At 28.9% G+C, this 17,911-nt stretch overlaps 1 protein-coding gene across 1 annotated transcript; it reads right to left on the reverse strand.

Moving 5' to 3' along the window:
- Nucleotides 1-10,325: 10,325 nt before the first annotated feature.
- Nucleotides 10,326-11,675, reverse strand: LOC136081158 (52 kDa repressor of the inhibitor of the protein kinase-like). The gene has a single exon (XM_065798455.1). It carries the CDS (start codon nucleotides 11,673-11,675, stop codon nucleotides 10,326-10,328), a length of 1,350 nt encoding a protein of 449 aa, XP_065654527.1.
- Between the last annotated feature and the right edge of the window lie 6,236 nt (nucleotides 11,676-17,911).

The following is a 17,911-nucleotide window of genomic DNA, read 5'->3' on the forward strand; positions in this document are numbered from 1 at the left end:
AAAAATTCCGAAATTTAATAAACGTTTCCTCCCGTGTATTAAGTAACGAAGAGTAACGATAGTTTGAAGTAAACCGCGCTGTCCGCTTTAAAACTTCCGCTTTAAAATAATAAATTGTATTCATTTCAAGGGATCGTCCATAAAGTACGTACGCTCGGAGGGGAAGAGGGGGTCCGCAAATGGCATATATGAGATGGGAGGGTAGTGGGTCAATTATAAAAGAAAGGAGACACTAAATTAAAAAAGATGTACTTTTAGGGAGTTGGAAAGTACTCATAAAAGCGTATTGCAAAATGCGGGGTAGGAGGGAGGGGGGGGGGGTAGACGAAAAAAAAGGTACGTGCTTTATGGACGATCCCAAAGGAATAAAGGTATATATCACATAAATAAAGCTACATTGATAAAGTTAACAAAACATTAAAATATTTAAAAAATTATATTGATCAAATTACATTACCTAAAAAATGAACTTGCTTTAATCGTGATTTGTTAATAAATAATTCAAATACAAAGTTTCTTCATATTTGCAAAGACTTTTGATATCCCGTAAACCGGTTACTTTAAATAGCGGGGTAACTGAATACAAATCTTTTTTTTTTCGAGTTGTAATTATGGCAAGAATTTATATGAAACTGTTCAAACCTCAAACATCAAAATATTAAAAATAGTTTTTATTTTGATTATTTAAAGTTTTACTTTCGGATATTTTTCTCAAAAAAATTAGTCAGAATACTTTGTACGCTGCCTCAGCAAGTGTAGCACCTTTTTGTCTAAGTTGCATGTTTTTTGTTTATGAATTTATTAAGCATATAAAATCTATAAAAGTTTGTTAGCCTACTAAAGTTATGTTCTACTGCTCTAGCACAACATACTTTATTGTATACATTTTTTTGCATACACACAACTTTGAATAACGTTCAAAGTAACCCCACTACATAAATAGTCAGAAACATGAAACAATTTAAAATTTCCTTTGTCATATATAATATTATTATGATTAAAAATTAGAATACCATGTGTATAAGCATTGTCATATAATTTGTGTGTATACATTATATATTGGGTTGAATTTAGGGTGCCCTGATGTCCTGATTTTATCAGGATTATCCTAATTTTTAGAAGCTCATCCTGATTCTAAAAATTTTCTGATTTTGTCCTTAAACTCGAGTTCCCATCCTGGTTTGTCCTGAAATTTTTTAAAGTTGTAAGATAATTAAGCTTACTATCTTGAGAAAGGTTTGAGGCAATTTTGAATTGACTATAAATTCACGAGACAACTCAAAAAATAAATGACGCGTTGAACTATTTGCTGTGTGAACCTCAATAGTGTTGTAAATCTCGTCTAATATTCGCCAGAGAATAATTAGCGGCTCACATTACAACAACGGTTTTACACACGTGCTCAGAATCACGTAATGACTTATTATGAACGTGTTGATAATCACATTTTGTAAGCCACTTGGGAATTTCGTAGTGAAATGTTATATGTGGTTTATATTGTTTTAGTTTATGATTTGCAGTAAGATAGTGAGAACTATAAAGTATTAGTTAAATATAACTATACTAAATAAAAAGTGATTCATTAGTGTCTCAGGGAAACATAGAATAAATTGAACACATAGGAAGCTGAGCCTTAAAATAAAGTATGTTGCAGTCAGTTTCAATTCAATCGCTTTATTTTCAGATACATAGGTTCTCTTATCATATATTATACACCTATGAATGTTTGTTTTAGCATTTTTGTACGCAGTTTAATAATTTTGTATTTAATTTGAATGTTTTTATTTTCAAGGTTAATAAAATTACTGTTAAATTGTATAATGGCTACAAAGAGGAATAATCTTTATCGAGAAGAATATTCTAAAGATTTTGATGGTATTAAAAAGAGTAGAAAAGGAGATTCTTTCGCATTCTGTTTATATTGTTCATTGGATATCGATATTGGAAGTACAGGCGCCCCAGCAATTTCTAGATATTGTAGTACTAAACTTCGTGATGAAAGTTCAAAATCCAAGCAGTCAACAGCTCAAATAGGGAACTTTTTTGTGAGTAAAAATACGCCGGTATCTTAGCAAATATCAGCTGCGAATTTGACTCAACGAATTCAACTCAACGATTTCGGAGATGGCTATTTTTCTATTACTACCGACGCTTCCAACCACAAAAAAATAAAAAATTTTCCAATTATAATTAGATATTTTTTATATTGCTACAAAATTAGTAGCCTTTAGTGCAGATAACGCTAATGTGAATTTTGATGGTGCTAATCAACAAGGGCAGAATAATGTTTTTGCCATATTAAAAACCTTGAATTCATTATATGCCATAATGCGGCGAAACAAGCACGTGAAAGATTATCACTGGACGTTGAAATGATATTATTTAAAATTTTAAGCAATTTTAATGGGTCGACATTGCGCCATGAAAAGTTCAACGAATTTTGTGAATGCGTTGAAATTGAATATGCTACTTTTCCAACACATTTGCGTACTAGGTGGCTGAGCATGCTACCACTTATTGAACGCATTTTAAAACTGTGGGCTACATTAAAATCACTTGCCTTATCCTCTGCCGATGTTCCAAAAGTTTTTAAAAACTTATTTAACAATGATTCAAGTGAAATTTATTTCCTATTTCTTCATAGCGTCTTGCAATTATTTCAGCAGGCTATATTGACTCTGGACACGATCGAAATCGATTGAATATTAAAACCGTAAAATGCTTCAAATTAAAATCATTCTTTATCGTGTGGTGAAATGTATAAAAAGATTTTGGGTGACGAAAATTTTCTGAATCAGATATTGTCTAACAGTAAATACATGTGAATTTGATGTTTTATTGTAGTATTATAGTAGTAGTCATGGTAATAAACGTTATTTTGAAAAATACTACTTTTTTTGAAATGTCCTGATTTTGGACCAAAGGTATCTGGGCACTCTAGTTGAGTTAGATTTGTTAAAAGTACTTTTATTCATCTTTAAATTTGTTTTGTTTAGGATTTCATGGCATTAAATCCCAGATTTATACGAAAAAAATTGATACAAGGCAGTATATTAATTATACTGAATGCCAGTTTTCAAATTTTATGCTAACAATAAATATTATTATATGAAGACATTAATAGGTGTTCATTGGGTGAAAGTTGCCAGTTTGCATAATAAAGTTTAAAAACTTAATCCAAAAACATATGGAAAATCCATAGTTGTTACAAATATGCAAAAGTTAGCAATTAAACAACATGTTATGTTATGTCAATCATGTTTAGTGCCTCTAGTCAAATTGTCTCTGGTTATGTTTATAAAGCTGACCATTTATGGACAACAAGAGCTGAAAGTGGATGGACAACAAGATGGACAACAAGAACCGAACAAGGACTACCTAATGTACAATACAATCAAAAGACGGTTTAATTCTGATCACTTTTTTGACTGGTTTGTTATTGTTTTTTGTCAAACTGTAGGAACGTTCCTATTTGTTATAAGCTAAGCAATCTTTACAGTAAAAAGTTATTTGAATCTACTAAAGAAAATAGTATATTGTTGCAAAGAAACAGTATCTTTTTCTATAATTGGTAACTCTTACCATTTATTGCAATCTATTGATGTTGCATTTTATGGACCTTTTAAAAAGTATTGGAGGAAAATACTTGATCAATCAAAAACTTGTTCAAAAAAAAACACATACAATTACAAAAAATAAATCTCCTTTGTACTTTATTTACTTATAAACATTATATTTGTCAGACCAAAAAGTAATCAGTAACTTAGTAGCTCAGTTGTTTTGAAAGAAATATGGAATTTATCCATTAGATATGATATCATCTTCAATCATTTGCCAGATTGTAATTTTAGTACACCAAGCAGTAATTAATGTACTTTAACAATTGTTTCATGTTGATGTCAAGGAAAAAGCAGGCTTGAAGGGGGAAAAAATTACTTTTGACCTTGTTAAAAGTTTTTTTTTTGAGAATTTTCTGGCAAAATGTAAAGATGTTCCACTTGCATAGTCTGTAAGTGAAACTGATGTGAATGAGAGTTTTTTTATTCTAGTCCACCTAAAACATATCCATTAAAACAAAATAAAATACTAAATGGGTGTTTGTTATGAAATAATATTATATTATTTTAGCAATAATAAATTCCTGTGAAACTAGACTGTTGTTTTTATTAAGTTTTAAAACAAAACAAGGCGTTTTTGAATAGGTTTTTCTTTTACAAAAAATGCATTCAAAGTTGACTATTTAAATTGATATTCAATCAATAGATATTCAAATTGATAGTCAATCTTAGCCCCTCTATGTTCATTTTGTTAAATTTCAAATATTGTCAATAGTGAAGCAAAGGGCAAGTAAAAATATCTGAAAAAGGTTTTTAGTTTTTTTTTATTTTCCACCCAGTGGAATACCCAGGTGGCAAAAATCAGCATCTTCGACACTTACTTTTCTTCGCTTTTCATCGCGGCCAAAAAGCAGCTGAAGTCGCTCGTGACATATGCAACGTGTACGGAGAACGTATCATAGGTGAACGCGCAGCACAGAAATGGTTTGCGAAGTTCAAAAACGGCGACTTTGACCTCGAAGACATACCTCGCAGTGGACAACCCACAGAATCCGATAAGGAGCATCTCAAGGCACTTTTGAAGGAAGATGGTTGCCAAACAAGTCGTGAATTGACCAAAAAAATGAACTGTAATCATAAGACGATCCTCAATCATCTTCATTCAATAGGATTTTCCGAAAATCTTGGAGCCTGAATGCCTCACAAGCTTAACGAAATCAACAAAGAAAATCGTCTTCAAATCGCTTCTCAACACCTTGCGCTCCATCGAGCAACACGCGGCCATAAACAGCGCTTTTTGTACCGAATCGTCACGGGAGATAAGAAATGGTGCCTGTACGTCAATATAAAACAAAGAAAGGAGTGGGTGGCCCCAGGAGACATGCCGACGCTGAGAGTCAAGCAAGATCTCCACCCAAGAAAGACCATAATCTGCATTTGGTGGGACTGCGAAAGCATGATACACTGAAAAAATGCTTGAAAAGAACGCAACGATCAACAATTACGCATAGCCTCATTTACGCCGCGTAAATGAGGCTATGCGACTGAAAAGATCTGACCGACTAGGCCAAGTTATCTTGCTTCACGACAACACCAGACCCCATGTTGCACAAGTTGTCAAAATTGCACTCCAAGAGCTCGAATGGGAGGTTCTTTAACATCCACCGAACTCTCCGGACCTTGCATCAACAGATTATCACCTTTTCTGCTCCTTGTGGAATCAAATGAGGAGTGTTAACTTCGACAGCGAAGAGGATCTCAAAAACTGGCTCAACAACTTCTTCGACACCAGACCGGGCAATTTTTAGCGGAGCGGCATCAAAAAATTGGTCATGAGGTGGGAGGAGGTTGTAAACAGTAACGGCGAATACATAATTGATTACCTTATTGTTATAATTATTGTTTTTTGTTTATAGAAAGCTCTTTGAAAAAAATTGAACGAACTTTTTCCCTAACCCAATAATATGCGACTGGTGCAGTGGTACGATTGCAGTGCAATTTTCTCCCAATTCTTTATTTTTATTATCTATATCAATCAGCTTATTTTCATTTGAATCAGTCGGTTTAAAGAAAAACAACTTAAGAATTTTTTGTGCTGATTATTTTTGGAGTGTTTTTTTTTTAAAGGTTTTAAAAAGTTTTGATGAAAAACAATTTGTTTATCAAAAAAAAAAAAAAAAAACAATAAAGAACTACTTGTTACTTGTTAGTCCAAAAAGAACTAATTCATATAATCTTTAAACATAAAAAAAAATTTAAAGCAGAGAAACATTTTACAAAAGAGAGTTTTTACACCTTTTACTATATTTTCCTCTTCCTTAAGTATTTTAGGTTTTTTTTTCGTTGTCATCTATGCACATTAAAAAATTTGTTTTCACTTTTATTTTGTGTCCAACAAACTTTTGACACACTAAAAATTACAGGTAGAAATTTTTAGTTAAGGTAGAATATGTGATATACCCTTAGTAAGGTATAATTTTCTACCTTATAAGGTAGAAAATTATACCTTTAAGTTAGAAAATTGTATGAGAAATAATTGTTTTTAATATAATTTTTTACCCTAAAAGGTAGAAAATTATACCTTACTAAGGCTATATCACGTATCCTCCTTTTTTTTTTAGTATGTATAAGATGTCTTACAGACATCTGTGTCTGCTGGCTAAGCTAATTGTCTGTGTCCGCTGGCTGAGCTGATTATATTTTTTGCTAAGATTATATTAATAAATATATTTTCTATTATTAACAAAGGTAAAATTGTCGATAATGCGTTTCTTTGCTGATTTGAATGAAACAAAGTGTATTTTATTTTTGTTTTTCTAAATGAGAATGACAATTTATTTGTTTTCTACCATATATTTAGTTTTAGAAGTTCTTTAATTTCGTTTTCATACAGATTATTGATGTTTGTTGAAGCGTTTGATAAATTTGTATCGTCTACACTACAGTTTCAAATTTTAAGAAAGTTCAAAAAAGTTTTGGATGGTGGTTTATATAGATAACGGGTGATGCGGAAGTTATCGGACAAAATAAAAACGTCAATAACTTATTTATAAATAAAAAAAAAAAACTACTATTATATTTTTTTTAAATAAAGCATTTATCTTTTAATAAAAATATATTATTTTTTATATGAAAAAACACCACCACCTGCAATTGATCTCAATTTTGCTCTGACGCCTTTCATATGCGACTGTAAAAAGTTTAAATCAATTTCTTGTAGTTTTAGTTTAATGCGACCAATCAAAACTTGCTCTGTTGAAGCTTGCCAATCTCCCTCGTAAACCTTCTGTGCCAAATGTCCCCAAAAATTTTCAATTGGTCGTGCTTGAGGCACATTTGGGGGATTGGATTCTTTATCAACGTAATAGACATATTAGTCCATCCAATTTAGAGAATCTTTAGAATAATGAGAACTTGCTAAATCTGGCCAAAATAAATAGTTAAAGTCTCCATAATACTTGTGAATAAATGGAAGAATTCGTTTTTCTAAACATTCATTAATATAGATTGATGAATTGATTGCTACAGCTTTGGAAGTGCGAAGTAATGGCTCGGACACACCACGGTCAGATATGGCTATCCACATTAATAATTTTTTGGAAATTTCTCTTTTCCTATAAAACGAACATTTTCTGGGCATGTCTTTTTGTTGTTTGTATAGTATCTAGAATTTCCAGGCATGTTGTCCCCTGCAAAACAAAAGTATTTTTCGTCATCGATGACTAGAAGCGATTTTGTGTTATAGAGTTGGTTAACTAGTTTCCTGCTTCTTTTCTTTGCCTTTATTTGTTGTTCTATAGTGTATTTTGGAGTATTTTCACGTTTTCTATATTTAATATTCATTTTTTAACGGACGACCGATTGTCGATTGATTTACACCCAATTTAATACCTATTTTTCTCTGACTGACCCCTTTTCGATTGTTGACAAGTCTCGTTAATTCGGCTTTTTTTTCTCTAGTCCAGGATGTCGGACGACCAGGGTGCTTTCTATCAGAAAAAGATTGAACAGTTTCAACCCTTTTTAGGTTATCATATAGTGTACTTCAAGCAAATCCTTCCTTTTCAAAATGATTTACGATTTTTTTTTTTTATATTAGGTTTATTTACAAAAAACATTTTTAGTCTCTTTCGAAAAGATTCTCGTTCAGCTGCATTTAACCTCATTTTAAATAATTGTGTTTCAAATAATAAAGTTTATATTTTATAGAATATTTATGCCTACGCATAAAACCACAAAAACTAATTATTATGCTCAAATAATGAAATTAGGATTTGTCCGATAACTTCCGCATCACCCGTTAAGCAACAAAAGAGGAGCAAGAATCGAACCTTTAGGGACACCGCTTAGGAACACATGTTTTTTTCAGTAATTTTGAGGAGTAATTTTTATATGTTATTACACAGTGTAACACTGTGTTACACAGTGTAACACTGTGTTACACAGTGTAACACTGTGTTACACAGTGTAACACTGTGTTACACGGTGTAACACTGACAACACCATTCTCTGTTATAGTGTAAGCGTTTAAACCTCTTTATTGTCATCAGAAATATCTTAAACCTCCTTATTATCATCAGAAATATGTTTCTAAAATCATCTCAGGATCTGATTTCAAACCTCGAACTTTGTATATATAAAATTAAACTTTTAAAAAAAGTATATAACGACCTCGTTTTTGAGCATTACACGCGAGCGTGGTTAATTATATTAATGGTGGGATGGTGGAGATTCAAATTAGGTTATGCGTCATAAGACTTACACTAGGTTTTAATTTTGCTTATTATATTAAAAATATTTGAAGTTTCTACTATTAAACTACACATGTTTATGAAAAAAAAATTTTAAACTTCATAGATTAATATAAACAACTTTTAAATGATCCCGCGCTAGAAATGTTTTTCTTTTTTTATTATAGAAGAATATATGCTGCATATAATTCAATGATAAAGATATAAATATACATATCAGGGGCGGATCCAGGAAATTTTTTGGGTACATCTGATTTTTCCACGAGCAATTTTTCTCCCCCCCCCCCACAATTCCGGAGTTGGAGGGGAAGGATTAATACACCATATATATACACAGGGCCATTCCGAAAAGATCTTTAAGGAGGAGGAGGGGGGGGGGGGAGTAAATAACGTATGTTTTTGCCGAGTTACTTTTAAAAAAAAAAGTCATCGTTTACTGACATTTGCTGACTATAGTTAAAAACTTGCCTAATACAAGTCTAAATTTGCCGACTAATTTTTCAATAAAGTTTTTGTAGGGGGTGGGGGGTTAGACACCGCTCTTCCCTAGTGACAACTCTGTATTTATAAAAAAAATACGCAAGGATATTACTAGGACATCTTACCATAGTAAAATCGTATATTTATATAAAATTTAGAAATTTATTTATATTGACAAGTTAGATTTATTTATACTCACAAATTAGTTTAATATTTTCACATTCCATTTTTAAATTATAATCTTACACATTTTACACATCTTATATTTTTATCGTAAATAATTATATATTATGTTTATATTGTAATAAACATAAAAAATATAAATATAACAAAATAATTACTTATTATAATAATAAATATTGAATTTTATATAAAGAAATTAGATGCCGCAATCTTAGTTTTACATTTTGCATAGCAAAAGTAAGTTTTAAAATTTTTATTCTATTTAAACTTGCATAATACATAAAACTTCAAAAAATAAAAACGTTTACACTATAATTATTACAACATAGCATTTACAAAGAATGATAACAGCAACAACGATATATCTGAAACCAACTTATGTAACGCGATGTATGCCAATAATTTCTTTATGCCAAATAATGTTTTAAAAAGATTTGTGGCTATGAAAAAAGCCGGGTTTTTTTTACCAGTCGCAAATAAAGATGACTTTTTTTGTTCTGTTTTTATTTTTAGTAATTTGTATTTTTTTAAACTTTATATTTTTAAATTTTTTTTAAATATATTTTATATTTATTTCAATTTTATTTAAAAGTTAATCTACGATTAATAGTAGCAAACTTATCAATGACTTTTTTTATATCTATAACTATCTCTGTATGAATATTCATTAATGCTAAACCATTTAGGCGGTCCTACACCATGGTGCTTCGCATGTAATTTTTTAGGCGCCGAAGCGAAGAAAATGACCGCTCACACTCACATGAAGTTAATGGAAAGGTAGAAAGTAACTTTAGACAAACTTTTATGTTTTCAAAACCAGGAAAATTTATCGCTTTTAAAGTCTCAGAAATATTAGAAGGGATATCTCCTTTAAAATTTAACCAGAAGGCTTCCCATAAATCAAGCTCACCAGACAAAGCAAGCGGATTCGGTAAATCTGTTCCATAAAAGTCACTGAAAGATATGATGGAGTCTTTCCAACTGGTGTCACGAGAACATTGCACTACTGAAATCATTTTTCTAGGAACTAGCACAAGTGCTTTATAACATTTTAAGGTAGTATCATCAAACCTTGTGTCTAGTTCAACACTGAGATGGTCTAACAAAGGAATCGTGATAACAAGCTTAAAATAATCAGAAATAGATTCAGAAGGTGTATTATCTCTGTTTTTGGAAATAAAGGAAGTTCTTGGCTTTGTTTCGGCTACATTATTATTTTGTGCAATTTTTAAAGCCTGTTCATAACACATTTGATGGTGCTGATCAACTACATTTCTAAGTGAAGATACAACATCTTTCAACGCCTGAATAGATTTAAACCATCATAAATATCATTACTCTTTGACTGCAACATTCACGTTATGGGAAGAGTTAAGTCAAACACATTTCTTGTTATGCACATAGCAACAATAAAATCAAAACCTGTAATTAATTTCAGAAGAGACGATGCACTTGAAGATGTTGAGTGATTAAAACTCTTACTGACATTTAAAGACATCTCTTCAAGACAAGAGACCAAAGGAATAAAAAGTTCTTGAAAAGTGTCTAATCCATTTACTTTTTCCACCCAACGTGTCCTGCAAACATCTTTTAACTTTTTTTTAACAGCCGATGGAACAGTACTTTCGATATGCTCCTCTAACTTTTGTTGTCTCGTAGGTAAAAGATTAAAAAAATATGATACTTCTTTAACATGTGTCAGAAGATTCTTAACATATTGTACGTTGCACGAGGCATAAATAGCTAAATTTAGCCTATGGCTATAGCAATGAACAAATGAAGCTTTTTCATTTAGATTTAAAATGCGAGAGGACAATCCTTTGGTATGACCAGCCATTGCTCCAGCACCATCATATGACTGTCCTCGGCAATTCATGATATCTAAAGAAAAATCTGAAATACTTTTTAACAAAATATCAAATAATCCTTTACCAGTAACACCATTTGTGCAATGTAAAAAACTGATAAATTCTTCTCTTATATTAAACTTCGAATCAACAAATCGTATAACTAATGATAGCTGTTCTTTATTTGAACTGTCAGAAGCTTCATCAGCAATAACAGAAAAATATTTAGAATTTTTAATTTCTGCTATTATTGTGTCAGTAATAATTTCTCCACAACACCTTACTAACTGATTTTGTGATGTCCTAGATATATAAGATGCATTTCGTTGATGATATTTAAGATGATCTTTAAGAACTTTATCACCAGCTTTAACACGAAAATGTAACAATTCAATAAAATTACCTACAGTATGATTAGAAAACTCACCATTTTCAGGATGAAACTCCGAATCATCTCTATGGCCTCGTAAAGAAAGACCAAGACGTCCACAGAGAATAATTGTTTCAATAATAGGTTGTAATAACTGTCGGTTTTTAGAAATCTGTGATTGAACTATTTTTTGAGATGTAATATCTATTGATTCTGTTTTACAAGACCAAATGGACGACATTGAAAATAAAACTTCAGCAGTTTTTACATGTAAGCTTTTATTTCTGCAGACAGACCTATCATTGGTTTTGCCAAATGAATGTATCTGAAAGTAACGAGAAGCTTCATTCCAGCGATCAAAAGGCTTACTAAATAATCTTTCGACTAAACTACATTCAGATGGAAAATTGCACCCAAAAAGTACACATGGCAAACAGAAGGCTCCATCAAATATTTTCGAATATGTGAGCCATGGAAATTTTTCCATCCACATAAATTGAAAACTTCACCCATTCAGATTTTTAGAAAAAAGAATATGTTTTACAAGGTACAAAAACAGATTTAACTAAATGTTGAAGTTCAGAATTACTTAAGGTTTTTGCAACATTTGAATAACTAGTATAGTTAGAAACCAAATAACCAATATCATAATTATTGGACGGTAAAGAAAATGATTCACAACATGTAATTTTACTAAATTTTGATAATGATAATGATGGTTGAGTAGAGACTTCCATTGGTTTCCTTTTTATATTATCTAATAAAAGACTACTATCTTGATGTTTGGCCTCGAAATAAAATTTTATTTTAGTCTGCGACATTTTGGTGCTTTCATTTGAAATTTTTCGTTTTAAGTTTTCTTTTATTATCACAGGGGTATAATGGTTGTGTTGGAAAGGAGCAGAAAAATCATATAAAACACCTTCATAACAAAAAAAGAGATAAAAAGACTCAATATTGTTTAAAGAGGTTATACGAGGTACAATAGTAGAGCTGAATAAAGTTTTAAATTTATGTAGACCAAAATCTGGATATAAACATTCTATTTTCTTATTGCAAACACTTGATAATGCAAGAATACAAAGGAAAGAAGACCAGTTTTCATTGTTACAATTATTAATAGCTTCTTCTTGAACTAAATCTATACTTTTTTTTCCTGAATCCAAAGAATTTAGTGATACTGATAAAGGAAGGATGTTATCAAAGCATAGAAAAGAGCTAGTATTATTAACAAAAGCATTATGAAAAGTTGGATGATTAGAATAAAATTCGGAACCTGAACAAACATCTTTACCTTAAAACAACAAAACTGCCATTATGTTTTTCTTTAAAACTTTTTGGAAGATAGGTTTTAAGAATTTTAAGAGTTTTTTCTGCTTTGCAAGAGTCGACAATAATAATATCTTTACAAGAACTAATATTTTTTTCTAACATATCTTTCAAAGAAATCAATTTTGTTTTATCATTTTGTAACATGTTTTTAATTTCCTGATTGATTGACATTTTAAATCAATACTCGGACAGACAAATTAATGCTTGAACATTTAAAATTAAACAAATTTTGAATATTTTGAATTATTCGTATGTATATTAGGTTGTATGTGTTAGGGTACGTCCGACAGTGTTTTTTTTATAAAAAAACAGAATATTTAAAAAATAAATAATGAAAACTAAATTAAATATAAAGATAAATAATATAATGAAATAATACTGGGTACGTCTATTGATGTATTTTATCACTTATAGAATATTATTATTATTTTTACCTCCTGATGATTGCAAAACAATAGATTTCGTCAAAAATTTATTAAGGGTGTTATGAATGAGGTACGTCTAAAAATTGTTATAAGTAAAGAAAATTTTCAATTATTTTTTTAACAAGCTAAATAAAAATTTAAAAAGATTTTTAATTATATATTAAAATAAAATTGGGTACGTCTATTGATCTGTTTAGGTAAATATTATTTATCAAGAGTTGCTTAAACCTCCGGTTAAGATACTTTAATACACGTTTTAAAAATCGCTTTAAGCAAGAACCATTGGTATTTTTATTTCACAATTGCCCGTAAAAGTAAAACGCAAGCGTAGTACTTGAATCTTATTGAGTTGACAGTTCAGTAAAAAAGATATATACTTTTTTAAAATTCAATTTATAATCGAATATAGTATAATTTATATTTTTGATATTTTTGGGTACGTCTTAAGACGTATTAGACGTAGCCTAGATCCGCCCCTGCATATGTATAATACACATTATTTATTGTAGAAGTTTTTATACATTTGCTTTGCAAAGCTTCACTAAAATAACTTAGATTAGTTTATCAATTGATGTTTAGTTATTACTCGTTAGATTGAAAAAAGTTTTTCACTATCAAATTATTTTGTGATTCAAATTATTTTTGGTAATTTTTTAAAGTTTAATTTTTTAAAGTTTAAATAATTAGAAATGAAACAATTTTTTTTTTACTTATTACGCGTAATAACAATAATCACGCGTAATAACGTAACGCGTAATAATAATAATAATCACGCGTAATAACGTTAATGGAAAGAGTTCTAACTGATTTACCTTTTGGGTTTTAAGTCTTCTGCGTCTGCAAATAACTTTTTTTCTAATTTCAATGGTTCATTCGCCTCAGTCTTTTTATGTCTGTTCTACGTACCCTTTTGATCGCTACATTGCATAAAACTAGTAAATCAAAAAAAAATTCTTTTTTCAAATCCATGCTTTATGCAAGCAGAATTCTATTTGGGCCTAAAAATTCTTTTTTTGTAATCTTTTTTAGAAGGAAAAATTACTGTTTTTTTTTTTTTTCTAATTTAAAAATTACTGTTTTTACTAAATTTTTGTTTTTTAACTTAATAACTTAAGACTTAAAAAACAATAGGTTTTGAATCGCTGCGCTTTAATGTCTTCGAAACCGCAAATAATTTGCAAATCAACGATTTTTGTGACGTAATACGCAATTCATATCAAATATATAAAATGTATGGGAAAATACAAATTAAATTTTTGTTAACTTAATTAACTTTTTTTGGTCAAATTTTTCCATTTCCTTGTATTGTCATCAAAAACGATTAAGTGTGCAAAATTTGAGCAAAATTGGTTGAGAAAAAAGCTTTCAAAAATTGATTTCAAATTTTGTGGCACACAAACATATATATATATATATATATATATATATATATATATATATATATATATATATATATATATATATATATATATATATATATATATATATATATATATATATATATATATATATATATATATATATATATATATATATATATATATATATATATATATATATATATATATATATATATATATATATATATATATATATAGAAAGTAACCTTATATAAAGCATGGAAAAAAATGTGGATTTTAAAACTTCTTGAATTTTCTTTCAGTCTTCCCACGATTTGCTTGCTTTAATTCATCCCATTAAACCTTACATTTTTCTACGATCCGATTTTCAAGTCAGCAACCTTGTTTTAATATTTTTGTCAGATCAAATAATTGGTAACATTATATTCGGTTTTTAAGAGGTCATAAAAACTATACTCTTTCAGGTCTTTAGTTGTTCAATAAAACAACGTATATTTTCTGATCAACTAAAAATAACAAAAAAATGTTACACCAATAATTAAAGGAGGTGGGTGACGGGTTGGGGAGACAATTATCAAGTATAACTAATTTTCGTCCAACTTCTGTAATTTCTGGTTTTTCAAAGATTTTTGAAAGGATCCTTTACAATAAAATTTATGATTATCTTTTTATAAACAAAATACTAAATACAAGGCAATATGGATTTAAAAAAAACAATTCCACTTAATACGCAGTGTTTTATCTGACTAGAAATATTGCAAATTCGTTTGAGAAGTCACAGTTTACTCATGGGGTTTTCATTGATCTTTTTTTTTTTTTCTTATACATGTTTATTTTACGACTACAAAGTATTTACAAGTAACCAATCATAGATTGGCGGTAAAGATACACAAATATAAATCATAAATATAAAGTTCGAAATATACGAAGTAAATAAAAATATAGTTGCATACAACTCTGAGACATGATTAAAATAAATACCAATTACAATAATAAAATAACGTGTAGCTAAAAATAATCCGAAAAATATATCTCTATATTATTCCAATTAAAATAAAAAATAGAATAAATAAAAATGAATTTGCTGATTTTTCGGAGGAATACCACGATATGTAATTGAGAATTTTGAGAGTCTTGTTGTTTCAAAAGGTCTCTCTTTTGAAACAACAAGATTCTCAAAATTCTCAATTACATATTTTGAGAGTCTTGTTGTTTCATCTTAAAGTTGCCTGTTGCTCTTGTATTGTATTTATTTATATTGTTTTTAAAAAAGTTTGTTGTAAAATGTTCTGGAACCAGACTTAGTTTATATTTAAGCATGAAAAGTATATTTTGAAAAATATTTATTTGAAATATATTTCGTGCGTTCATTTGTTCCAGTAAGGATTGAGCGTAGTAAAGTAAAGTGGTTGTAATTTAGATTTGTGAGTACTGCCCCATGCTATAATGGCATACATGAGATAGCTATGTATGAATGAAAAGCAGAAAAGTTTTAGACTTTTTTGTGACAAAAATGGTCTAGCCTTGTAAAGTAAACCTATGTTCTTTGATATTTTTGTGTTTATGTAGTTTATGTGGGGTTTCCAGGAGATTCACAGCTCTTTTGATGGTTATATTTTTTATATTAATTGTTGGTAGGTTCAGGGGTATTTTTTTAATTTGTTGATTAAAGTGGAATAGTATATACTTAGTTTTTTCTATATTGAGTGACAGTTTAAACCATATAATAATTTTTTTTAGTTTAGCATTTGTTTTTTCAAAAAAGTCTTTGATTGTCTTTGACGAGTAAAAATGTCAATCTATCGAAAGCCTTTGATACGATAGACTATGTGATTCTTATTATAAAACTTAAAAATTATGGAATCTGTGGTAATTTTCTAAAATTACTAAAGAGCTATTTAAGCAATCGTAAACAGTTTGTGCAAATTGGTGAATCCTCTACAACAAATTTACTAGATATAACATGTGGTGTCCCCCAAGGGTCTATACTAGGAACACTTCTTTTTCTCATTTATATTAATGATTTTTATAATGCCTCCAATTTTAAGACAGTAATGTTTGCAGTTGACACAAATTTTTTTCTGTCTGGTAATAATATCATAACACTATTTAATGACATGAACATGGAGCAAATTAAAATTTCAAAATGGTTCAAATCAAATAAGTTATCAATTAACATAGAAAAAATAAAATGAACAATATTTCATCCAAAAATCCAAAAAATATCTTTTTCCAAATGATATACCTTAAATATATATATAGATGATATTCGAATAAAACAAACACGAGTTATACTTTTTCTTGGTGTTCTTATTGATGAAAATCTTCCCTGGAAAAATCCAATTAAAACCTAGCGCATCAAAGTCTTAAAAAATTTTGGAACATTATACAAAGTGAAATATGTAAATTATGCAAATATCGTATGAAGTATTTGGACAAACAAAAGTCAATAAAATCCTCTTTATTGGCAACAGAAGTATCTAGCACGACTAATAAACTTTATAGTTCGTTTTACTCACGCAAAACCACTTTAGTTCAAAATAAATATTCTTAATATTTACCAACTGTTTTTAATGTTCTTTTCTTTATATTAAAATGTAAGATAAAAGTGTTATCTAAATGTAATTTAAAATATTTAATTGTATTTTTTATCGTGCTGTTAAAGGGTGTTTTATATCTGAAATACCTAATTTTATTTGTATTGTTTTCTTATACGGTATTTACTTTTCATTTTTTTTGTTGTAGAAGCAATTGGTTTATCATTATTGTATTATTTAACAGTTCTCGGTGACAGGATCTTACGATCCTCTTCAAGTTTCTGTATTCTTTTATATTATGTACAAATGCATTTACTTAATATATATATATATATGAATATATATATATATATATGTATATATATATATATATATATGTATATATATATATATATATATATATATATATATATATATATATATATATATATATATATATATATATATATGTATGTATAGATACATATATATATATATACATATATATATATATATATATATATATATATATATATATATATATATATATATATATATATATATATATATATATATATATATATATATATATATATATGTATATATATATATATATATATATATATATATATATATATATATATATATATATATATATATATATATATATATATATATATATATATATATATATATATATTTGATCTTGTTATGAAGTTTTATGTTATCTTTTGATGAACACTTAGTATTGTTTTTTTCTTTAGTTTACTTAATTTGACAAGGGTCAGGGCCAACGACAACGGCGGATGCGAAGAAGGCGGGGTAAAGTTGTCAATTTCGATTTAAAAAAAAATAGGTCCTTGCTCACTGTTTATATCAGTTATGCAGCATAACAATCTTTCTTTGTACTCTGGATGATTATTTTTTTGTTTATACTTTAACCAATTTTTATAAAAGTCTTAATTAGCAGTTTGGACAGATTGCTCACTAAAGAGCCCCAAAGGGGATCCTTTACGACTGTTGAAATCTTTGATGTGGTAGAAGACGGTGTTAATTTTGGGTAGTTACGCTTGCACCAGTTATCATCAG

This window comes from Hydra vulgaris, chromosome 06 (genome assembly GCF_038396675.1).
Source record: "Hydra vulgaris chromosome 06, alternate assembly HydraT2T_AEP".
NCBI classification, from domain to species: Eukaryota; Metazoa; Cnidaria; class Hydrozoa; order Anthoathecata; family Hydridae; genus Hydra; species Hydra vulgaris.

Bases quoted from the DNA above. Each gene is read 5' to 3' on its own strand.
- LOC136081158 (XM_065798455.1), bottom strand. From the start codon at position 11,675: ATGGAAAAATTTCCATGGCTCACATATTCGAAAATATTTGATGGAGCC.